This window comes from Rhinatrema bivittatum, chromosome 1 (genome assembly GCF_901001135.1).
Source record: "Rhinatrema bivittatum chromosome 1, aRhiBiv1.1, whole genome shotgun sequence".
In the NCBI taxonomy this organism is placed as follows: domain Eukaryota; kingdom Metazoa; phylum Chordata; class Amphibia; order Gymnophiona; family Rhinatrematidae; genus Rhinatrema; species Rhinatrema bivittatum.
In genome coordinates this window covers 717783750-717808911 of record NC_042615.1, presented here as the reverse complement: position 1 = coordinate 717808911, position 25162 = coordinate 717783750, and the positions used below count along the sequence as shown (strand labels likewise).

Sequence of the window (25162 nt, the reverse complement as noted above, 5' to 3'; positions counted from 1 at the left end):
TGGGAGAGCGGCTGGTTCTGATGGAATTTCTAGTATTTGAAGATCGAGTACTTCCATCCATGGGTCTTTATCACTGCATACACCTACTACATGTGTCGTTCCCATTTTTCTATAAACTTTGAATAGGTAAGGTTTTCCGGAGGTGATGTTTGCTCTGGAGGATCTGGAAGTGGGACAGAAGGTATTCTTGTGCAATTTTCTTCAGAACTCAAGGGTGAAGGAAAACTAATTCAGAACCCCAAATAATGAAGGCAGCAAATTGGAGGGTTCTCCTGGTTGCCACACAGATGAATCACCCTGGTCTACCCAATCTGACTGACTTGACTCCACTCCAATCAAAAGGGATGAAGAACCCCCTAGTAGCAAGAGTTCTGATGATGTGCATATCCTAATAGGTGAAATTGGTATTCTGCTCTGTGGGACTGCTGTTTCAATGATAGAAAGGAAAGGATGGAAAGTTTCTTTTGTCTCCTTAGTCAAAGTGATATTTATTATCAGGTCTGCTATCTGGTGAAGTGACTGATGTGTCCTCTGACATGGCGTGGGTGGTGGAACATCTTCTTTAGAGATGAGAATGGGCTCCTATTCTTGAATTTGGAGGCTTACTGAAGGTGAGTGTTACTAAAGAACATATTGGGGCAGATTTTCAAAGGGTTACGCGCGTAACCCCAAAAACCTGCTCCTGCGCACGCCGAGCCTATTTTGCATAGGCTCAGCGACGCACGCAAGTACCGGGACACGCGTATGTCCCGGGGCTTTGAAAAAGGGGTGGGGCGGTACGGGGGTGGTACTGAGTCCTCCGGCACTGCGGCCATGCCGGGGGATGATGCGCCGCAGCCGGCAGGTGTAACTCCTGAAATAAAGGTAGGGGGAGATTTAGGTAGGGCTGGGGGGGTGGGTTAGATAGGGGAAGGTGGGGGGAGCGGAAGGAAAGTTCCCTCCGAGGCTGCTCCGATTTCCGAGTGGCCTTGGAGGGAAGGGGGAAAGCCATCGGGGCTCCCCTAGGGCTCGGCGCGCCCAAGTGTGCACGCACTTGCGCGCGCCGAACCCGGATTTTATAACATACACGCAGCTGCGCGCGCAAGTTATAAAATCGGGCGTACATTTGTGTGCGCCGGGTAGCGTGCACAAATGTAGACTGCGCACGCAGGTTATAAAATCTGCCCCATTGGGTCTGGCATTTCCAAATGGAAGGCCTCTGCCAATAACCATGAAGAGGTGAGGGCTCTGGTAATTGAAGGGGGTGTAAGGTTTAAGGTTTATTGTCATTTATATACCGTCATCTCAGCGATGGCCTTCACGACGGTTTACATTTCAATAAATATGCAGAAAAGAGATTACAATCAATTATAAAAGATAAAAACAGCTAAAAATTAAAAGAAGGAAATTAAGAAGTATTAGCTGTTTGGGATAAGATCATAAATATTAAACAAATAAAATCATAAAATATTAAAATACATTACCAGAATTAATAAAAATAAAAACAAAATCACCTATAGGTGTTAGAAAAACTTAAACACCTGACTGTTTCTCAACTTCCTTATATGCCGCATTAAACATCCATGTTTTGAGATCTGCTTTGAATTTACTATTTTCTTGCTGCGTCCTTAATGTAACTGGGAGAGAGTTCCAAAGTTTTGAGCCTGCAATTGACAGCGCCCTCTCTCTGACTTGGCTGAGATGAGCTGACTTGATTGTGGGAATTGATAATAGTCCTTTATTAGCCGACCTCAAATTTCTCTGTGGGGCGTGCAATTGCAGTGCTGCATGCAACCATTCTGTTCTTTCCCCATAAATTATATTATGTATTATGCAGGCAGCTTTGTAAAGTATTCTAAAATGTATTGGTAATCAATGTAGTGCTATTAGTGTTGGGGTGATATAAGCAACAAATCTTCCTCTTCACCTGATTTAACCGGCATAGAACTGCATAGGTATTTCTGCATGATACTCTGGTCCAAGGCTCACTGCACCAAATGTGGCAATGCAGGAGACTTACGCTTCAATAGAGTAGAATGCTTTGAAGATTTCAAAGAAATACGCTTCAAGTGCATCACAAGGCCTTGCTTTAAATGCAGGATGTATTAATGGCATTGGCATTGTTTGCATTGAAGGGAAACCGCTGCCATGCATTGATAAGCCATATATTGGAAGTGCTGATGCAGCGTATGTTGCAAGACTAAAGAACTGTGTGAAAGTGGAGTTAATGCATCAATATATGTTGAAGGGGGTCCAGGCTCCATGCTATGAGGGTGCCAATGTGCCATACTGTGAGGGCTTCAGTGAACCATGTGGTAACACAATGCACCACACTTGGAGGATTTGTGCATCTTCGATGTTAGTTGCTCCGATGGCCCATAGAGCAGTGTTTTCTAACCCTCTTCTGGAGGCACATCTAGCCAGTCAGGTTTTCAGGATTTCCACAATGAATATGCATATGGACATTACTTTGCCACAAATGCAGTTTTTTAAATCCTCTCACGGTAGCTTTATTTTTTTTTACCAGACATATTGAATTTTTAATGGCACGAAAAAGTGCTGTTGTGGGTGCTGTAGAGGCAGCAAGTAACTTAAAGCAAACAGACTGAAGAAAAAATAGTAACAAATTAAGAATTCTGAGAAAAAAAAAAAAGACTGGAGAGACTGACAAAAAATGACCAAGGAAGCTCATGAGGCAACTCCTGCACATGCTAAGTAGAGCTTAAAACTCAACTGGCTAGAAGATGAGTCTATCTGGTACCACAGAATGAGGTCACCCACGTCATGGGTAATTCAGCCTGCTTATCAACAGAAAACTAAGGGAGACAGCACAACTGTATTCTTGTAGAGAGAAAGGATATATCCTGCTTGCTTCAATAATGGATATCTGCTGGCTTCAATTGTGCCAGCTCTTTATGTATTTCAATATCAAAAACACTGGAACCCATAAGTGTTAAAAAAGACTGAAAATGTAATTGCAAAAGAGTTCCCACATTTTAAAAAGGCCTCTCCATTTCATATAATATTCAACATTTTCTTTCCTCAGGTGTTCCTAACCAAGGGACCCATAACCTGGAAGCTCAAGTGTGCACCAAGCATCAGGTAGAACGGAGAATCTATTCTGTGATGCTGGAATTGTTTTGCAGTAGTAATCAAGACTTTTTTTGCAGTTCCAGTATCCAATGTTTTTCTTTATGAAACTGTACTGAGCCGATACAGCAGAGTGGGGCGAGTGCACTTCATATTAAATAACTGCTATTAGCTGCCGGCACTGGGTCTATCTAGGCTAATGTTCCTGGCACAAACTACTGGGACTTCAGACACACCAAATCCTGCACGTGACTAGCAGCCAAAAATAGCATGAAAACTCTTTTTTTCCAAACTGTGCTAGTAAATCTATAGCAGGGAGGCCACCAGCAAGAAAATGATCCTAACTCTTCAAGAATGCTTTGCACTACTGTGCAAAAGGTTATCTGTGTTCAATCCAGTTCAAATTGCTGCAACAATTTGGTTCTCAAATGACTGGAAGAGAGCTAAGTGAGCAGGGAAAATGCTATGATGTGTATAAAAATTAAAACATAGTAGACATCAGTCTGTGGTAGAATAAAGGACAGGTGGTAGAATAAAGGACAGGTGGTAACTGGCTCTACTGCTACTGTACAGGGGTAGACAGACAGGAGTCCACACAGGAGCAGATAACTTCCGCCTGTCTCAGGTGCATAGGATGGCTGAATCTCCACTGCTATGACAGAGTGTCTATATTAACTATTTATTAAGGTCAGATGTAGAAAGCATTTTTCCCATAGACATAAAAGGGGTAATTTTCAGTAGCCTAGCTAGCTACAAAGTCCATGGATAATCTACCTGGTGGGCAATTTTCAAAGCTAACTGTGTTTCTTTAGCTTATGCATGGACACAGAAGTTCCTGTACTTTTTGCACCTCCTTTTTCTGCGTGTTAAGGAAAGGGGGAAGTACACCTGTAGATTTGGGAATGCCATTCTACATGCGTACTTTATTCCCCCGCCCTAAACACACCTCTGAGGATGCCCCTTTTCAGACTGTAAAGCGTATGCACTGTGAACCCAGGCACAATTTTCAGCTGCTCTGAGAAGGGTGATTTTCAGATTGCTGGATTCACCATTCTTTCGCAGAATGGTGAATCCTGCGAAAACGGGGGGGGGGGGGGGGGGGGGGGCGGAGGGGGGAGGGCCTGCGAAAGCCGGCAGCCTTCGCACCATCGCGGTGTCTTTGCTGCCGGCTTTCGCACCAAATAGCGCCACTGGAAAGGTGGTGCTATTTGGCGCGCTACTGGGGACGATAAGATTACTAACCTTATCGCCGCCAGCGAAGATATCGCCAAGTCCGCCCCCTGGCTGCCCTGACTCTTCCCCTCGCCGCCCCGACTCTGCCCCGACTCCGCCCCCAGCATGCTATCGCATGCGATAAGCCTTTCAAAATGACCCAGTCAGTTAAATTGGCCTTTTACCCAGGTATACAGTTTTGAAAATTGTCCTCAATTAAGTAAAACTCTTTAGTACATCTGGCTATGTATATGTATGCCAACCTGACACAGCAATCTGTAGTGTTTCCAAGTAAAGGATACAAACATATGTATGGCTCCACTGGGATTCCCTGTGAAGGATGATTAGGGCCTAGTGGTTTAGGCCAGGGTAGTGTAGCATAGAGGGATGTGTGTGTGTCTGTGTGTATTTTTAGTTTGAATTTAGAGAGAGGAGTTTCCTTTTAGTTCTTTTAAATTTGGCTGATTCTTAGACAGTACAGAGAGTAGTTTCCAGCTTATACCCAGTGATTGGTAATTCATCTCTGCTGGTTTATGCAGTTAATCATCTTTTGTGATTTTTTTGTTGGGAGACATTTTTAGCCACTTTTTCTTCAAAGAAAGAGGAGTAAGAGAAGTTTTCTTGGTCATCTTTGTGTCTCTTAGATAAGGGATTCCCTTGCCAATCCGGCAATTGGAGGAGTAGACACTCAGCTGATATCATCACTGGGACGAGAAAGGACAATCTGAGCTACCTCTCTGGGGCCTCACAGGCAGCAGATACTGTGGCTAAGGAGGGTACAGGAGAAATGGATAGGAAATAATCGGAAAATGCAAGATCAAGCAGTAGATCCCAGGTATTTTGAAAGGAAACTAAATTGGAAAGGAGTTTATCTAGGAAGGCTTTGAATTCTGTCCAGGAAGGGGGGATAGGATCAAAGATTCACTACTTTTAATTGCTTTATGGATATTATCCAAGAAAGACTTGTATCACATGTCATAGGTTTCATGTTTAACTATTTCTTCAGTAAAGTTAAAGCTGGAATCCTGCCACAGTGTCCAGCTTCATTCTTGGCATTCACAAAAGAACAGCAGGACCCTGGAGTTTTATCCTCGCCTACCCTCCCATGGAAAATCCTCCCTACGGAGTTTAAAAGAGACGGTCTGCTTTGATAGAGACTTAGCCCTGGCATTGAGTGTAGGGCCATTGACTCTCCAAAGATCACCCTGGTTGGGGTTACATATAAAATTGGCTGTCAGGTTGTTTGCAGCAATCCCTTTTGGATACGGTAGAAATTTGTGTTTTCTTGTGAATGAAATGCACTATTTGCTTTGATCTTTTGGAATAATACTTTTGAACAAAAGATATTTAGAACTGAATTACAGTAGCTCATACTGGACCTGGAGAAAGCAGATATTGCACAAGTGTAAGAGTTATCCAAAGAGGATGATGTACATGTGCTTCCGAGGCCACATAGGTAACTACGTTAGATAGAAACTGGAACAAATTACATAAATATTCTCAAATACTTTTTTTTCCTTACACTGTAATTATAATACAGGGGAGGATTACTGGACCAATTCAGAATTTCCAGAGATGTGCAGTCAAGCTCAGTTTCTGAGCACGTCGCTGGAAGTTCTATCCTTTTTGTAACAAGAGTCCTGCATGTTTAGCTCCTCGAGAAATTTATTAAGGAAAAGGGGTAGAGTCAAGAGTAATAAGAAAATATTTCTTCACAGAAAAGGTGGTGGATACATGAACTAGCCTCCCACTGGAGGCAGGGACAGCAAAATCAGTATTGGGATTTAAGATAGCTTGCGATAAGTACAGAGGATCCTTAATGGTCGGGAAGTAAGGGCAAAGCTGTAGATCAAGTAGCAACTGTAATATTTCAATTGAAAGGGTAAATGGGCAGACTAGATGGGCCAGGTCAGTCTTCATCTACCATACTATTCTGTGTATACCTCTGGCAAGGTAGTCCAGCTTTCCGGTGAAGGCTTCTTTTTCGAGTGCTATCCCAGCAAACACAACCACCCCATGCCAGTCTCTTCATTCAGGGGTTTATTTACAAAGATACAGCAGAGGAATAGTCAATCCTATTTACAACATTTAGTAAAACCAGAAACCTAGCTCTATCGGAGTGCTAACTAAACATGAGCACCGAGACCCTATCTGCTAAAGGCCAGTCTGAACCTTTTGACCCTTTCTGTCACTCCCACTACAGTTGAGCTTTACCTTTTTCTGTAGATAAATTCTCTGCATCGGACCCTTAGCTTCCTCCTCTGGGGACAGTTACTTGGCAATGCCTCTGGACTTAGCCTCACTCAGCCTTTCTTGCCATTCTTCTCTTTTCCTGCCTTCCCCCATATCCTGTCCTGCTTTCTTTTTCCTACCCTTCTGAGGGGGCAGGGTTGGAGCCTGGTTCCTTCTTATGAGCTCCATCAAGGGATTTAGTTTTATGTTGCCTGTCAGGACTTCCTCTGTCCTTTTTGTTTCTCCATCTCACTTTGACATCTTTTGTCCAGCTGTTTTTGTCTGTCTACATCCTTTCAGGTTTTTCATTGTCTTACATACACCCCCCATCACACTTGGCCTTCATTCCCTAGGAGAAAAATAACCAACACAAGATATAGTTTAATAGCAATGAGCCTTGGAATAGCAGGATCTAACATAGAAATAACTTCAGGGCCCTGCTTCTCATTTTCAGACAAAAAGTTGCTTGTAAGAGGAATTATGCTATATGGAATCATATCATCCTAAGCATTCATTTGTGTAAACACTCAAACACACAGATACTTGTGCTAAATTTTCAAAAACTCACTCATGACCTACATGTGTAAAAATAAGAAATTATGTATGTAAGTTAGTGCACAATGTATATTTTCAACATTAAGAACATAAGAAATTGCCATGCTGGGTCAGACCAAAGGTCCATCAAGCCCAGCATCCTGTTTCCAAAAGAGGCCAAACCAGGCCTCAAGAACCTGGCAAGTACCCAAACACCAAGAAGATCCCACCATGCTACTGATGCAATTAATAGCAGTGGCTATTCCCTAAGTAAACTTGATTAATAGCAGTTAATGGACTTCTCCTCCCAGAACTTAGCCAAACCTTTTTTGAACCCAGCTACACTAACTGCACTAACCACATCCTCTGGCAACAAATTCCAGAGCTTTATTGTGCATTGAGTGAAAAATAATTTTCTCCGATTAGTCTTAAATGTGCTACTTGCTGACTTCATGGAATGTCCCCTAGTCCTTCTATTATTCGAAAGTGTAAATAACCAAGTCACATCTACTCGTTTAAGACCTCTCATGATCTTAAAGACCTCTATCATATCCCCCCTCAGCCGACTCTTCTCCAAGCTGAAAAGCCCTAACCTCTTCAGTCTTTCCTCATAGGGGAGCTGTTCCATCCCCTTTATCATTTTGGTTGCCCTTCTCTGTACCTTCTCCATCACAACTATATCTTTTTTGAGATGCGGCGACCAGAATTATACACAGAATTCAAGGTGCTGTCTCACCATGGAGCGATATAGAGGCATTATGACATTTTCCGTTTTATTCACCATTCCCTTTCTAATAATTCCCAACATTCTGTTTGCTTTTTTGACTGCTGCAACACACTGAGCCAACGATTTTAAAGTATTATCCACTATGATGCCTAGATCTTTTTCCTGGGTGGTAGCTCCTAATATGGAACCTAACATTGTGTAACTACAGCAAGGGTTATTTTTCCCTATATGCAACACCTTGCACTTGTCCACATTAAATTTCATCATGCATGCCTGTTGGGAGTCATTTATTGTTACTTTGGTTGAGGATGTATATAGAGGATAGGTCATATGGATTCAAAGTTTTCACCCAGACTAGTTTGAAGGCCACATGCCAACACCTGAGTGAACTCCTAATTACTGTCTTATACTGTAAAATGTTTACAAACAGGCAAGAGTCTGTTTATTTAGTTATTCCACTAAGTCTATGATGAGAAAACAGTTGTTATTAACATATACTAAAGCCCAAGGGAGATTGAAGGCCACACAGCTGTGCCTGAAATTTGATAAGAAATCAGATGGAGAGACCACTGTTTTCCACAAGCATTTGTAGTGTATAAGGAGAGAGAGAGAGAGAGGAGAGAAAGCTCTGGACGTAATAGTACAAGCTGATCCTTTGGAAACTTAAGCTTTTGGTATCTATGTAGCAATTGTTAGTATCTACCATTACTTCTTCTGTATGATCTGATTTTATTTATTCTATCCTCCTATTACTCAAATAACGTCACTTTCCTAAATACTTGGAACCGTGATGTACTGAATCAAAGTTTGTGTGTGGCTATTGGTGCAGGGAATAAGCCCCTGGTTTCAAGCCCCCACGTATAATCCCAGTAATTGTGTGTTTATATGGGATAAGCCCCTCAGGTAGCCCCCAGTGTAGACCTCAGTGAGATTAGCCCCCTCCCCAGGTCAGAATACCAGTGTGCACGATTTGAACCTGTAACAAAGCCCTAAAAGGGGGCAAAATTCTGGGGCATGCCTATGATTGGATATGTAACAGAAATATAAAAAAAATACTGAGAGTGTATAAATGGCTTGCTGCACCACCAGTTTGTAAATAACTCTACCAGTTTACCCTATTCTTCACCAGTTCACCTAAACCCTCTAGCATGTCATTCTGAACCCCCACAGTTCACCCAGACTTCTCAGCCAAAAACTGCAAACAAAAGACAAATCCAATTTTAATGGTGCAAGACCATTAATGGATGTAAAAATGTAGTCATTCACAAATACACCTTTTTAGAATAGCAACTTGTGCATATATTTCTGAACCCTGCATTGGAATGCCCCTAGACCACCCGTTTTTTTCCCTCCAGTAAAATTTACATACCATAGTACAAGAACACTCATACTCTCAAAGTTTATAAAATATCATATATGCATGTACATGCTACTTACTCATGTATATGCCTTGTTTACATGCTAAACCCCTTTGAAAATTCACTCCTAAAAATGCTGATAGTTCTTTGAGTTTGCATGGCTCAATAGGTCCTGTTTTCCTCTAAGTTCTGCAGCTGTTTGCCGCCCCCCAGAAACTGCCACTCTGTGCTGATGCATGGTTTATTGATTTCTTAATTTGCCAACCTGTTTGGGATTGAAATGTCAAGCATGTTGGAATAAATATATTTTCCCATAATGTGTGCCATTTCCATTCTGTTCATTTTGAACTATTAATAATTTGGTTTGTTGGTCAACCAAAATAAGATAAGTACAGTTTGTTTTAGTATTGCTGGGAGAACTATGCAAAACGAAAGTGCACGTCTCTTTATATTTATTTATTTTTAAAACTAAACAAGTCTAACATATATAAGTAAACTAACTTTGGATGAAAAGGACTTCTAGGAATAAGAACTTCAGAGGAAACTGTGTAGCCAATGAACAGATGAGCTCATATTTTAAGGGAGCTGGCCATGGTAATGATATGACCAATATGCAGCATTTTCTTTTGGGGGGGGGGGGATCATGGATTAGGCATCTTGGCTACAATAATTTATTAAGTTTTAATTCTTCATTTTCTGTAACTTTTATTATTGGCTATGGGGGGCTAACACAGCGTTTACATCAACAGAACCTAAACAGAACCTACAAAGGATATGTGGCTGCTTTCAGACAAGGCTTCTAGTTCAGTATTGATGTTAGCCCTCTGATCAGAAGCCCACAGTCAACTAATGTAAAAAAAAAAAAAAAAAATAATAATAATGCTAGCAAACATCAAAACTATATAAATGAATGTATCAGAAATTCCGGTTTCATTATCAACCACAAAACATCTCGACTATCAGAGTATGGTGCACCTTAAAGGATGCACAGCTACGTTTATGCTTTGTTCTCTGCTGCCCTCTTCTGCATTTTCTTAAAATCTTTCTCAAATGTCTTTTTTGAATTCTAAATGCTGGCCAATAATAATTTTCAACTTTCTAGTGCTTGTCACACAAACAGGATTCAGACATGCTTTAAAACTGCAGCATCTCATAACATGAACTGTCATATCTGGTAGAAAAAATAAGGACACTCTGATGTGTGTTCTGCATGGCACTATAATGCTGTATAAGTATATATTCTTTCTAGCACGACAACAAACACATCCAACTATTTTCCTTATTACACATCATATCAAGTTCTCAAAATTGGAGAGATGATCGAAACCTAAAGTAAAAATATGTTAGTATTACTATTATTCAAATGCAGTTGGGTACTAAGATCCATAAAGGTAACATCCCTTGTCCAGCTTGTCAGACTGTCAGTGACAAAGTTAATCTGACTTTGCATTTTGGGAGTTCTGAATCACAGTCCAATGGTACAGGGAACTACTTCCCTACCTTCCTTTATGTGTAGTGGAGTGGGGGAGTAGCTTTGTGGTTAGAGGAACAAACTGAGAACCTTGGACAAGTCACCTCAACCTCCATTGCTTCAGGTAGACACGTAAGGGCCCTATTTACTAAGCATTTTTCCCATAGACACTAAATGACAGAAAACCTTTAGTAAAGAAGTCCCTTAGGGTTTGATTCACTAAGGCATTTCTCTCATTCTGTGTCTATGGGAAAATGCCTTGATTAATCAGGCCCGTATATTGTAAGCTCTCTGGGGACAGGAAAATATCTACTGCACCTGAAAGTAACTTGCCTTGAACTATCAATGACAAGGTGTGAGCTAAATCAAAATATAAATAAATAACTGCATGAAAAAAAAATAGAGGGAATGAGAAACAAATAGAATTACTTGGGATTGCACATGCATCATAATATGGACACTATTTTAAATGATGGTTAGAAGTCACCTGTAGAGACATCAAAATAATGAGAAGATCTGGCAATGGTGGGAGCAGCCTTCCCCAGGAAGTTTTAATCTATGTGATCAGTAACTTTAAAACGTAACAGATTCATATTCATTACTGCGAGAAGATGAACCTTTATCTTAACAATTTATAAACTTTCCAGCTAGTTAAACACCATTAGATGCAAAAGCCAACCTGCCTGACAGTGTAACCGTTGGGCTAAAAGCATGCTCAGTACTATATTCGTTATCTCTCTTGGCGCATTTATATGTAGTCCCCACTCCAATTTCTCTTTAGGTATAATGCGCTGTTTCTCCTTTCAGTCTTCTTTGGATGCAAAGGCAGGACTGGATTGACTACAATTTTATCCAGCACATCTAAGGTTAATTTCCAGCCTGTGTGGATCCCCATGGAATCCCAGGAACAGATAAGAGAACCTTGGAATGCTTTTCATCCAATCAGGAGTGAGTTCATATCTGAGGCAAAAGACTGAGTTGGAGTCCAACATGGAAAGGGTGAGAGGGTTGCGGAGCACCAGAGGAAGACGTGTAGGTAGGCGCGGTAGGCACGATGGAGAAGGACAGAAGATTCTGCAACCCTGTTCATCTAAACTGAACTGGTGAAATCACACACCCTGTGAATTTTCTGTGTCTACTAGACAGACATGAATGTAAAGTGAGAGCAGGAGATGTTAGCAGCTAGCAGAAATGCAAGCTCTCCTGGAAGAATAACAGGGTTGAGCTGCCTGCACCTGGACAGTGTTTCAAATACAGTGCATCAAGGAGCCAAGTCCCCAACAGACAAAAATACCATGAGTTGTGGGTCTCCCACAGAAGCTTGGTGTAACAAAGAAGAAAAAACATCACTTCTTACAAATGTACTTAAGAAGTGGGAAGTGCTCACAAAGAAAGAAAAAGCAAAGGGTACCAACTATAACTTTCTCTTTCTCTTTTTTTTTTTTTTAACTTGAACTGCATTTGTGGATAGAATTTTATTTAATATGTGTTTGTTTATTTTATCATAGGGACTTTTGAGTATAAAACAGAGCTCCTGATCCTTTTCGGTTTTGCTTTCCATTTCCCTGGATTTACGTTAAGAATATTTCTGGTTCTTGCTAACTGAATCATATTCATTCAGCAAAAGTTGTTTTGAATGATATCCTTGATATTTATTTCCTTATATCTGTGAGAGAGGTGTACAGTATATATAGAGGGAATCCATGTACGGTGCAGTGAACCTTACCTATAGGTATTAGGGATGTGCAAAGCCCGAACCTTTTGGTTTGGGCTTCATTTTTCGCCTGCCGCAGAAAATATTGTATTTCCCGCGGTTCGGGCCTAGTGCGCGCTAACATTTTTACGTTAGCGCGCACTAACCCGAAACAGAATTTTTCTCGAAATTTCGGGAAAAATTTGTTCAGGTTTCGGGGTCATTGCCTAATTCATCCTAAATGATAGCACATCCCATGGTTTATTACAAAGTGTCTGGAACAGAAGGCCCTGGAACTTTAGATCATCATCCCCAAATCAAAGGACCTGTGCTGCTCCCAGCGAGACAGATTATTTCTGGACTGTACAGAATTTTGAGGTACAGTACTGAAAAAAGAAGAATACAGTGCTAAAATGTTCTGAAATGTCCCGATTTTAGCCCTCCAGCTACAGGTTAACATCCAAGCCTCCCCTGTGATTATACAATACAGTCTGTGATTTGGTAGCTACGCTATATTCAGTATGTGTTGGATACATTTATTTTGTGTCACTTGCTTAGAATTCAGTTCACAATTTAATCGTAGGCCTAAAAAATTTAGGTTTGGAGGTCTGACTTCTGGTCTGGTAAAAACAATTTTTTTTTTTTAAGAGTTGAGAAGTTTGAGGTCAGAATATGAAGATCCAAAGGGGTAGGCTCAGGAGTAACATCAGAAAATATTTCTTCACAGAAAGTGTTGTGGATGCATTGAACAACCTCCCAGTGGAGCCAAGAGAGGCAAAACAATGACATTTCAAGAAAGCATGGGACAAGTACAGAGGATCATTGACTACAAAGAAGTGAGGGGAAAGTCGGAGATCATCTGGGGTCTACGGCACTATAACAGTGAATAAACTGGAAGCATTAGATGAGGCCTTATCTGCTATTATATTTTATATTTAGATTGTGAAGAGTGTAAATAAGTTGCACATGCATAAACTCCATCAACAAAGATATCAAACAGTATCTTCAAATGTTTGGAAATTTGATGGTTGAAAGTTGGCAACCCCCAGCCTGGCCAACAATGCTGGGCACGTCTCAAGATTTAAAACAAGCTTGGGCGCGAGACCAGATTGCTGGCTTCACTTCCTGCAGCGGAACATCTTCCTGGCCCAGCTGGACGTGAGTGAGGGAGGAGCCGTGACAATAAAATCGGCGCGGCGGCGCTTGAGGAGAGCGCGAGACCAGATTGCTGGCTTCACTTCCTGCACCGGAACATCTTCCTGGCCCAGCTGGACGTGAGTGAGGGAGGAGCCGTGACAATAAAATCAACGCCGTAACGGCGCATCACCGCCGCCGGCGCGTCACCAAAGCCGTGCGCACCCAAGGTGTGCGCACGGCTTTGTCCGGCTTCGTCCGGACTTCGGTCGGACGGAGAGGAGGTAGCCATATGTTTTGGACTCAATTGCGACCTTAAGGAAGGGCATAAGTGGAATCCAAAAGGTACCATATACACAACGTAGAACAAGTGATTTCCCTCTAACTTTGTATCACTGTGTTTATTTAGATGCCCGCAAAGTGTAAGGGGAAGGTACGTGTGTACCCAAACGTACTGTTGCCCTCACCAATAATGCAGCAGGAAATCACGCGTTTTCTGAGTTCCCCAGCAGAAGTCCTTCGAGTCGAGGAGCCCATTGTAACAATCAGAGAGGGAGGTCCATTGTTACCGGAGGAGACATCGTTGAGTCCAGATCTCAGACAAGCGCCTACTTTTAGAGCTGGAATTCCGTCTCACCTTGTAACGCAGTTTGAGAGTACAACATCCAGGTCATTTGCAGAGAAAGAATCTGTGGCCGAAACCACAGTTCAAGGAGGACTTGCACTAGGAGAAGCGATAAATAACAACACCGCTGGAACCTCAGGTACACGGTTGGAGACAGGGGTTGTGGGGGGGATACCACTAGCAGCTAACCTGCATTCGCTGCGAGGAAAACCCCCTGGTTTCACTCCCCTTGTAATGCCAGCTCGCCCTGAAGTAGTAACGCTTGATACTATATGGGATTTAATGACGGGACTAATGACTGCTGTTAATACTTTAAATATTAAAATGGACCACTCGATTCTTCAGAATGACTTAGCAACAACTGATATTCAATCCCAAGTTAATGGTTTACAGCAAAAGGTCTCTGTTTTGGAAGGAAAAGATAGGGAACATATGAACTTTAAGGTTGCTACAGTTAAAGACCGAGAAGCAATAGATAGAAGGCTGGAGATTTTGGAAAATTCTAATAGACACTTAAATCTTAGGTTTCTAAATTTCCCCAAGGTCTTGGGAGAAATACCGTTTATAACATTAAAATCCTTTCTTCAAGAAATATTAGGTTTCTCGCAGGAAAATATACCTTCTATCAATAAATGCTATTTTCTTCCCAAATCTGGTTCACTAACAGTTAGACCAAATTTGCAAGAAAATTTGACCGAAATTTTAGAAAGCTCATCCATTGAAATAATGGATAGAGCTACATTACTAGTGTCATTTATAACTCGGATGGACATTCAAGCTATTATGAAAAAGTATTTTCAATTATTTCCTGTGCAATTTATGAGTGCGACGGTAAAGATTTTTCCAGATCTGGCCCCTACAACGCAAGCAAAGCGTAGACGTTTTTTTTAACTCTACGCCAAGCTGCGGTTGATTTAGGATTTTCCTTTAAATTGAAATTTCCCTGCAAATGTTTTTTAAAAAGGGGTCCAGAACTATATATTTTTTTTTCAGTTGAACAATTGAAAGTTTTTCTTGATTCAAAAAGTCCAAGAATTGAAGTCCCAATATAGTTTAAAGTAAATGTAGGCTGGAATATGTGTTATGGGTTTTTCTTATTATTTAATTGTTCATGATAAGATCTCTCTTAGTATTAACATAGGATTTTGTTTATTTATGTCCAAAATGATTTATGGTAAAATGGATACAGAGTCTGTATTATGTTTTCCTGATGAGACACGCTTAATTTATGTTTAATTTCTCTCTTCTCTGTATAACCATGTATTTCTCATATACAAATTATAAAAATCTTTTTTTAATTTGTAAAATGAATAAAGAATTAAAAAAAAAAACAAGCTTGAGGACTGAGAACAGCATGGCCCAACAGGGCATTTGTATTCGGCTTCAAGGAGGAGAGAGGAGATTGGCCTGTTGGCCTTTTTCTTTCTCTGGTTTTGACTGTTTATGACAGCATTACTTAGCCAGATATCTGGTTAAGTAGCACGTTTTCCAGTCACACAAGACTGGAGAATTAAATAACTTAAGCCCAGATTTTAAACGCCCTGCCCGTAAAATCCGGGCTTTACGCGCGTGGCCGGGCCTTGCATGCCCTGAGCCAATTTTTGAAGGGGCCCTGCCTTGCCCATAAAGCCTGATACTTGCACAAGTGCTGAGCTTTTTCGAAGGGTTGGGACAGGGGGGCTTGTTCTGTGCAGGGAGGGGTGTGGCAGGCCGGGACAGTGCCATTGTTCGCTGTCCCAAAGACCAGGCTGCCGGCTCGCGCAACTTCAGCTCAGGAACTGAAGTAAGTTGTGCAACAAAGAAAAAGAAAAAGGTAGGGTTTAGGAAGTGGGGAATAGAGGGGAAGGGGAAGGTTAGGTTGGGGGTTAGGGAAGTTCCCTCCTTAATTGGAACTGGGAAGGTCGGAATTCGCTGCCGCGCAGAAATTGCAGAAGTCTCCCCCCCCTGCGCACGCCACCCACACATCCGCGCGCGGATTATAAAATCTGGCACACATGTGCGCACGGCCCACGCATTTTATAACATGCACACGCTGGCACACGCATGCTATAAAATCGGTGCGCACTTTATAAAATCTACCCCTTACTTGGGTATATTCAAATATAGCCGGTTGGTTTTGGTTTTTTTTTGTTATCCGGCTACATGTAGCTAGATAACTTTAGACTATTATATAGAGCGGGATATTTATCTCACTGAATATATGGGATAAATTATCCAGCTAACTTTAGCCAGATAACTTGTCCACTAAATGGCCTATTAAATATTGGCCTCAAGAATGTTTTAATAAATATAACAGGGTGTCAAATTTTCCCTCCTTTGAGTAGTGGTTGTCCTTCACTTGCAGCTGTGGAAAAACTCACACATGCCACAGAAAAGATAAATGCTAATACTGTATGATTCTCCTTTTTACATTTATTGAAAAAGATTTAAAAGCACGTGCATCTGCCAATATTACAACAGCATAGCGGTTATAAGAAGGATACAGCGTGCTTTAGTATTACTTAAATAAAACATGAGACTTGTCATTTTGATGTAAAAAGAGATTCAGCTTTGGGCATTCTGACATGCAAACATACTTGAAAAATGAATGACTTTACTTTTACCTCTATGAGGTCAATATTCAATGGGCCAGTGAGTGGGAAAGTTATTCAGATAACTTTACCCAAATATTCAGTGGAATATAACCGGATAAGTGTTCTGTTCAATATAGGTGGATAACTTTGGGGCAGGTATTTTACTAACCAAACGTACCAGGCTATCTTTAGCCGGAGAACGCAGAAATTTAAACATGCCCCTGGAATATCTCCATCACCTCCTCTTTTTATCTGGCTAAAGGAAATGAATTACCCGGATAAAATTTAGTAGAGGAGGGTGGAGGGGGAGCTCCAGATGTTATCTGGACAAAGCCTTTGACTATCAACTTCTATGTTTCCTTCCTGATTTGATTACTTAATCTCTTAAAATTCACTATAAATTATACAGTGTGAGGTTAATTTTATAACAACTCCACACAGCCCCCTGTATGCTTGGATATGGCCATGTAAAGATCTATGACAATACTTTAATACCTGCACATACGAGGTATATGCAGATTATAAAATCCATGTATGTCTATCCCCAAACATCTGCGTGTATATATAGTTATGTGTGAATATCTCCAATGCATTTAAAATGCATACTTTCCCTACCTACTTTAAAAATGTGTGCGCATATTTATTGCATGAAAAAAACCATGACTAGCTCGCATCAAATGCTGTTTATGCATGGAAGTTGCTATATTTTATAGCATGCAGTGGAACTGAAATCACCAGTTTTCGAAAAACCCTACCAGTTTCAGTAGTCCTACTCCAATCCTTCTCCAGGTCTTTGAGACCCTCCTGGTTCTTCACTCTGAAATCCCCACCATTCACCCAGACCTCCCACCCAATCAATAATAAACAATAGACGAGTCTCATATCTATTGAGCAAATAATAGGTGTAAAATTACAGAAAGAAGTTGACAACGTGTGTGCTTAGCTCTTGGTCCCATGCACGAGACTGAAAATATGCGCATATTTTTGATGTTTATAAAATAACATGTACATGAGCACAAGCTACTTTCATGAGTATATGCTAATTTTATATATGTAAATGTTTTAAAAATTCTTCTCTTTATGTTTATTTAAGAGATTCTGCCTATCACAAGTTCTAAGTGGGTTTGTAATGTGTCACTTATGTTTATAAAAGGTGCGTTCATGGTTACAATGCTTGGGGGACTATCAATCATTTTGCTCTTTAGCCTCTGATCTGTTCAAGAAGAACCAGTGAAGCACACTTTATAACCTATTATAGCATGCTATCAACATTTTACTTTTACTTCCCTAGAGTCAAAACTTGTTCTTTGTGTTTTAGGGCAGTCAAAATCTTGCTGCTGCCTCAAAACGTTGTTGGTTACAGTGGTTCTTACCCAGTAGCTCAATGTCAAGTTCTCTACATAATCCAAGCACTGTAACGTTGTTGGTTACAGTGGTTCCTACTCAGTAGCTCAATGTCAAATTCTCTACATAATCCAAGCAGAAGGATTCCGGTTCCATTCCTGGCTATGGTCTTTTTGCACTTTGGGTTGGCCAGGCTGGGGATGCGGCAGAGGTGGCATCCTGGAGGGAGGAGGCATGGTTCTCTACTTGGTACTTCAGTTATTTATTTACTTCTATTCTACTATTTCTCATAACAGCTGGTGCTAGTGTTCTTGTTTCTTTCTTACATCCTCACCACTGCTCTTGGGGGCACCGTTTTGTAGACTGGGCAGATTTCTTACACATTGACTCACATGCACAGATAGAATTGGGGATGCAGTGTGTCAAAGACATGGAAGAAAGCATTGGAAGACATACCACCATGAAAAGAGAGGAGACAGCTGGAGAGAGAGGAGAAAAGAAACAGAGCACTAACAAGGCCAGGAGATGGGCACAAAGAAAACAGGAAATGAAAGGAAGCAGGGTACAGATAAACAGGCAGATAGGAAAAAGGTTACAACAGGAAGATGGCGCCACGCAAAAAAAGAAACATATTAGGAAGAAGTGAGGCACTGAAGGGAACAGTCACAGAAGTAAGTGAGCAACTTAAGAAATAAGAAAAAAATGAGTTGGTTGTTGAGAGCAGATTCTCAATGAAAAAAGACAACAAAGGTTAAACAAAACATATTATTTTAGCCTGTTGAGTGGAAGTAACGCAGTCATATGTAAAAACTTTATGAGACATGCATGCTTAACATTAAAGGGTCAAAATACCCCTTCCCATTGAACTGTTGTATTATAATCTGTTTCTATCGATTATTTCTATAGTAATAAATCTTCAGTTTAATTCACCAAACTTGAATAATTGTGACTATAGCAATGAGCATTGCCATGAGATAACTGATTATTAACTCCCTAAGTATCAGTACTGGCAAATTACCTGAGGTCTGGCAAAGCCCACAGAGAATTCTGCTTTCATTATTGCCCCCTCAAACTTTTGCGAGGGTACTTTTTTTAGGCAAACAATATGCATAGTCTTGAATATCCAAAACTACACATGCAGCTGCCTCTCCCAACCTAACCCTGCCCAGGGACTGCATGTAAAAGAACACGGGTCCTGTAAATGTCTGCATGTTGACATTCATGTGTACTTTCACTCATGTTCAGGGTGGGCAATAAACAAACAGCCCATTTCTGCATGTAAAACAGTTTCACCTGTGACATTGGCTTCTCTTATTGCCTTCCCAGGACCCAGACATGTTTGTAAGCCCAGAAGGAGACAGCAACTGATACAACAAAGGCAAGCATCTGATAATGCCCTCTACCAAAGACTACTTACTTACTTCTTCTCCGCCCAGTTATTTTTGCAAGATTTTCAGTGCTTTCAACTTTCTGATGCTGTTCACGGACATCATCCTTCCCTTCCTAGAATCTCTCAGAGCCTGAAAGGTACATCTATTCTTCTAAGCAAAAGTGAAAACGCACACATATGCCACAACTTTAGACTGCCCTTCCCCTCCACTGCCAATTCCAGACTCCATGCCTGGAATAAAATTCCTGAATTAGTGCATCAGGCCTCCTCTCAGGCCACATTCACACCCATTCAAAAAACTCACTTTTTTGAGGCCACTTTTAACTAAATACACTTGTTATGTATGTTTCCTTGGATAGACTGTAAGCTCCATGAAGCAGGGACTGTCTTATGTTTTCTCTGTCCAGCACTTATAAATGATAAATAGTAGTAGTAGTAGTAGTAGTAGTAGTATAACTAGTCCTTGTAAGTTGACAAAAGCCAGATAGGTTATTGTACTCCCCAAACTCACATAAAAAATGTGCAATATTGGCAGTTTTTCCAAACACAATGGGCCAGATTTTTAAAGGGGTACGCGCATAAGATATGTGTGTACCCCCTGAAAACCTGCCCGAAGTTCCCCCTGTGCGCGCCGAGCCTATGTTGAGTAGGCTCGGTGGCGCACATGAGCCCCGGGACGCGCGTAAGTCCCGGGGCTTTCCGGGGGGGGGGGGGGGGGGGGCGTGTCGTGGCAGCGCGTCATTTGGGAGAGCGGGGCCGCGGGCGTGGTTCCGGACTGGGGGCGTTTCGGGGGCATGGCCGAGGCCTCCGAAATGGCTCCCGGGCCTGGGAATCGCATGCCAGCGGCCGGCCCGGCAGGCGTAACTTGTGCAACAAAGGTAGGGGGGGGGGGTAGGTAGGGCTGGGGGGGGGGGGTTAGGTAGGAGAAGGGAGGTGAAGGTGCGAGGGGGTGGAAGGAAAGTTCCCTCCGAGGCCGCTCCGATTTTGGAGCGGCCTCAAAGGGAACGGAGGCAGGCTGCGCAGCTCGGCGCACGCAGGCTGCCGATTTTGCACAGGCTTGCGTGCGCTGATCCCGGATTTTAACAGACACGTGCAGCTACGCGCGTATCTATTAAAATCCCTCGTACTCTTGTTTGGGCCTGGTGCGTGAACAAAAGTACGCGTGTGCGCAAATTTGTAAAATCTACCCCAAAGATTGTTGGAAGCGCACACCTCAAGATATAAAATCACCTAATCAGCCTATGTTTATATTCCACTACACAGCATGAGAAGTGCAGACTCAGACACACTAACTTCTTTTGATAGCACCTCTCTGAGTTAGCTTACAGTAAAAAGCAGACAGTGCTCAGAAACTCATTGGCATTGTTTAGTTCATCTCCTGCTCGCACTCAACACAGAACAATGAACAAATGGAATCATGTACTTTACAGCAGCTGGATAGAAGAAGTGTGCGGTTTGCAATGTGTTTGATGAACAATCAATATTTTTCATGGCCGTTCAGAGATTTTATGACCAACACATTCTTCACAAAGGTCAGTTGTACTATATAAAAATGTAACAGCAAACAGATTCAAGGCTGGATGGATAGTTCCTTCTCAGCCACAAGATGGCGAGCACAGCACATCGCTGATCTACAGTCAGTCCTGCAGTCAGCAAGTCACAGCTAGTGCCATTAGCACTGGCCAAAATTCTATCCAGTTCTCTACTCATCTTTCTAATCTTCCACCATGAATAAACACTCTTCACACACAATAGACCCTAGGGCTCTTGCCTGAAATTCAAAATCTCTGTTAATACTGCAGATGCTATAATACAATGTATGCAAGTCTTCCAAAAATGCCAAAAAAAAAAACCAAAAAAAAAAAACTGGTTATACTGAACACAAATTAACTCTCATATGTCTAACAAATTTGCATTAAAATCAATTTAATAAAGGAACATAATGTAACGACTATTATTTTTGTCTTTGCACGTGAACACAGAACAGAGAATGAAGAAAACCATCTAATGCCTAAAGAAAACCATTTTATTCACTTGGAGCATGCAAGATAAGGCTGCCAAAACACAAAAGTGCACTTTCTATGTCTCAAAGTTTCTCTCTCATTAATTTGAACCAAATGCTGGATTAAGCTAACAGTCATTGGAAGATAATGATCCGAAAGCAAAAAAACTGAAATCAAATGGAAGTATTAAAAAAAATTGATGCACCCCATATATATGTTTGGACTTTTATAATTCAACAGTGCATTATGGAGACAGACTAGAAATATGCAACATTTGAAATCAACAAGATTATTAGATTTACACTAATTTTAGACTGTGACATGACATTATCTGCTTTTACAATATTCCAATATACTCCTTATATGTCTCCAGAAAATCTATCTGTCTCGTATGAATTCAAACCATAGCATAGCCAAAGAAAAGATCAAACTTTTAAATAGAAAGAGTGCCTTGGTGGTGTTCAATCTTGCCTACAGATTTATTAAACTTTGTGACCAACGTACAGGCAATGCAGTAAAGATAAAGGAGTTGCCAACTAAATAGTCTTCATGGGGGCAGTTTTTAGCCAGGCAGCAGTTCGAAGGTCCATGGCTACTTTTGTACCCACGAACCTTCAAGACCATTTTCTCAGAGGAAATACACGGGTGGATTCCCATTGAAAATTTGCTTCCACAAAGTCCACAGGGAGTTTTACCTGCTTTAACTGCAGGCAGGGTCCCACCTGGGAGAGTACACATGCACACAAGCAAATCAAACCCTACTCAGTTTCCCTCCACCACCACCCCTTTCTCTCATGCTTAAATCAAGATTTTGCAATTTAGGACAGTTTTTAGCCTCAGAAGTTTACCCAGGCGACTGCATAGTTAGCTGAGTAAATCTCATTGAAAACTATCTTCCCCTTGTCAATACTAACATTAATCAATAAGTGGGCAGTGCTAAGAGTAAGTGGTTATGTAAGGGTGACACCTCTATGAAACTGTATCTGTTTTAAAACTAATATCCTCCCTCAGTAATATCAAAATTGGTCCCCTATCATCAAAAATGTATTTTTGCCCCTGAAAACACTAAGGGTCTGCTCCACTATGCATTTTCTCCCATTTCATGTCCATGTGAAAAGGTTTAGTAAATCAGGCCCTAAATCCTCTGCATCAGGGGTGTCCAATTCTGGTCCTCAAGAGCCACACACAGGCCAGGTATTTAGGATGTACACAATTTTTATGCATGAGATAAATTTGCATGCACTGCCTCCATTGTATGCAGGATCTATCTCAAGCATATTCATTGTGGATATCCTGAAAACCAGGCCTGTTTGTGGCTCTTGAGGATCAGAGTTGGCCACTCCTGCTCTACATTAATATGAGGAACATTAAAATGCTATAATTTATGTTTGAAAAATGGCTTAATCCTTCCTATTAATATAAAGATCCCAATATTAATGAGACAGATTATCTAATTTTCCCTAAAATAGCTTGAAATTTCATAGATATCCTCTTTAACAATAATTACACCTTGTAGGTCACTGTTAAATCCCTATGAAACACACAACCACCTTTTAGTGTACTTCTATCCAGCTGAAAGAGTTTGTTGACAACTTAGCACCTTGACTGCCCAAAGAGGGAATTGATGAATTGACTGCAAAGTTCAATAACGTGCATCTTGTAGGTAGGTTGCATTTCCCTCCCACTGAAGCCCTGCTATTGTACTACATGAGCTATTAACTAACTTACCTGGTATAGTTGCTTTATTGATGGGTGGTTGGTTGCACATGGGTGACCGCCTGATAATTGGGAAAGAAAATGAAGGCATAAACATATGATATTTGGAAATTATTTGATTCCTTCAAAAATGAAAACATGTGTGTTCCACTTATTTCAGGGGCTGTATCTAAGGTTGAACACTATGGAAACCAAGTAGTTTTATAAGGATGGTAAGCAATGCTATGCTTTTTTGTAAGATAGAAAAATCAATCTAAATGTATAGGCAATACATTTTTATTGGACTAACTTCATAAATATGGGACTAGCTTTCATCAGGTCAATACAAAATGAGCTAAGTGTTGCATAGACCTAATGAAAGAAGCTGGGAAGCTAGTCACAAATATATTACGTTAGTCTAATAGAAAACATACTATTTACAAATTGCTTATTGATCTTTATTTCCTCATAGTCAAGTAGACCAACATGGCAACCATAATACTTTACAGATTGTAAATAAAAGCATATAGAGCCCACAGTTCTTAGACTCATTGATCTATTCCAGCCTTGCAACTCAGAAACTCTAAGTCTTACAATATCAGCAGCAGGGATAATGTAATAATATTGTGCTTCATACTGAACTGATGACAACGTAAAATAAGACATTTTATGGATGACCTCATACCAGTGATAATACTGATACATTGTTAGCCTCCTTGTCCACTCTATTGTCACTATAGACACTGTTTAAAGCAGCAGTGCCTCCTAGAGTGAGATTTTAAAGAGCTGCTAAAGTTCCTTTCCTCACCCATGAAAGATGGTTTTCTAAGGAAAAAAAAAAGTTTTCATTTCTATTTTGACAGCATTTTTCTTTTCTTGATCAGTCTTGCTTTGGGTCTAGGGCTAAATGCTTCTTTCTCTGCTTCTGCTGAACACATCTGCTACATCCCAAGACCTTTTGTTTCATTAACAGGAATTCATACACCATAATACAAGAGGAATGCTGAGCATTCAAATGGGAAACATTGGAGATTTACACTGGCAGCCATATTTAATTGGGATCCACAAGCATTTTTCTTAAAAGTATTTTGCCGATAATTCTGAGAAAAATGAGAGAACTATCTAGAGTACTCATACATAAAGCAAGAAATGATTATGTTCTACTGAAAATAAAAATACATTTTATTGACCTTTTTTTCCATGAAACCAGATACAAATTGTGCAAGTAAAAAAAGCACTGCTAATTTAAAAAATATAATTTTCAAACAATTAGTGATGACGCAACCCCTACTTATGGGTTAGTGCCAAATCATCTACACCTGAATTGTATTATCCCTACTTGTGACAGTGTTTTTAATTTTATTGCCAGCAAAAAGACTGACTTCTAACATTAGTCCACTAACGTTCACTATCTATGTATCAATACTATGGATTTTACATTTTATTACATACTACTTTCCATTAGAAACTAGAAAGGATCCAATGATCCAAGATCAAAGGAAAACCAATGAACAAAAAGATTGTGGGTACAAACATAATTTACTCAAGGAAATCAAGTACGTATGTAATTATTAAGAAATTACAAACATGATTTTAAAAATCACTTATCACAATAAAGAATGCACATACAGACAATAGTATCAAAATATTTACAGCACCAGAATAGCATTATCAAAGAAAAAACATCAAGAGGCCAATATTCAGTAAGCTGGCGAACAGATATGATATCCAGCAAAGTCAGCTGGATAATTTGTTCCAGATAAACGTCCCACTGAATATCCATGAATAAAATTGTTTGGCTAACTTTAGCCTGGTAATGTTTAAGCTTAATCAGCTATATTTGAATATAGCCAGTCAGGTTAAAAGTTATCTGGCCATACGTGGCTGGACAAGTTTAAGCTTAACCGGCTATGTTCAAAAGAATATAGCCAGTTAAGTGGCTGTACACTACAAACAAAAAACAAAAAACAAAAAACAAATACATGCTTGCTCAGGCTTGCTGCCTGATTCCCCAACCATGAGTTGAAATATCAAAAATCTTTCCTGCCTGCTCAAGCCCCTCACCTCCTCCAAAACTACTTATGCTTCTAATGTTGCTCTCA

General features: G+C 40.7%; 1 protein-coding gene across 6 annotated transcripts in view; it reads right to left on the bottom strand.

Annotated features, from left to right (window-relative positions):
- The window catches only part of PDE4D (phosphodiesterase 4D), a 1438018-nt gene that overhangs the window by 310705 nt on the left and 1102151 nt on the right, over positions 1-25162 (bottom strand). For all 6 annotated transcript variants that reach the window (XM_029576715.1, XM_029576676.1, XM_029576694.1 and 3 more), the window contains one exon: positions 23094-23143. In XM_029576715.1, coding sequence (XP_029432575.1) covers positions 23094-23143 — 50 coding nt within the window. The remainder of the gene's footprint in view (positions 1-23093; positions 23144-25162) is intronic.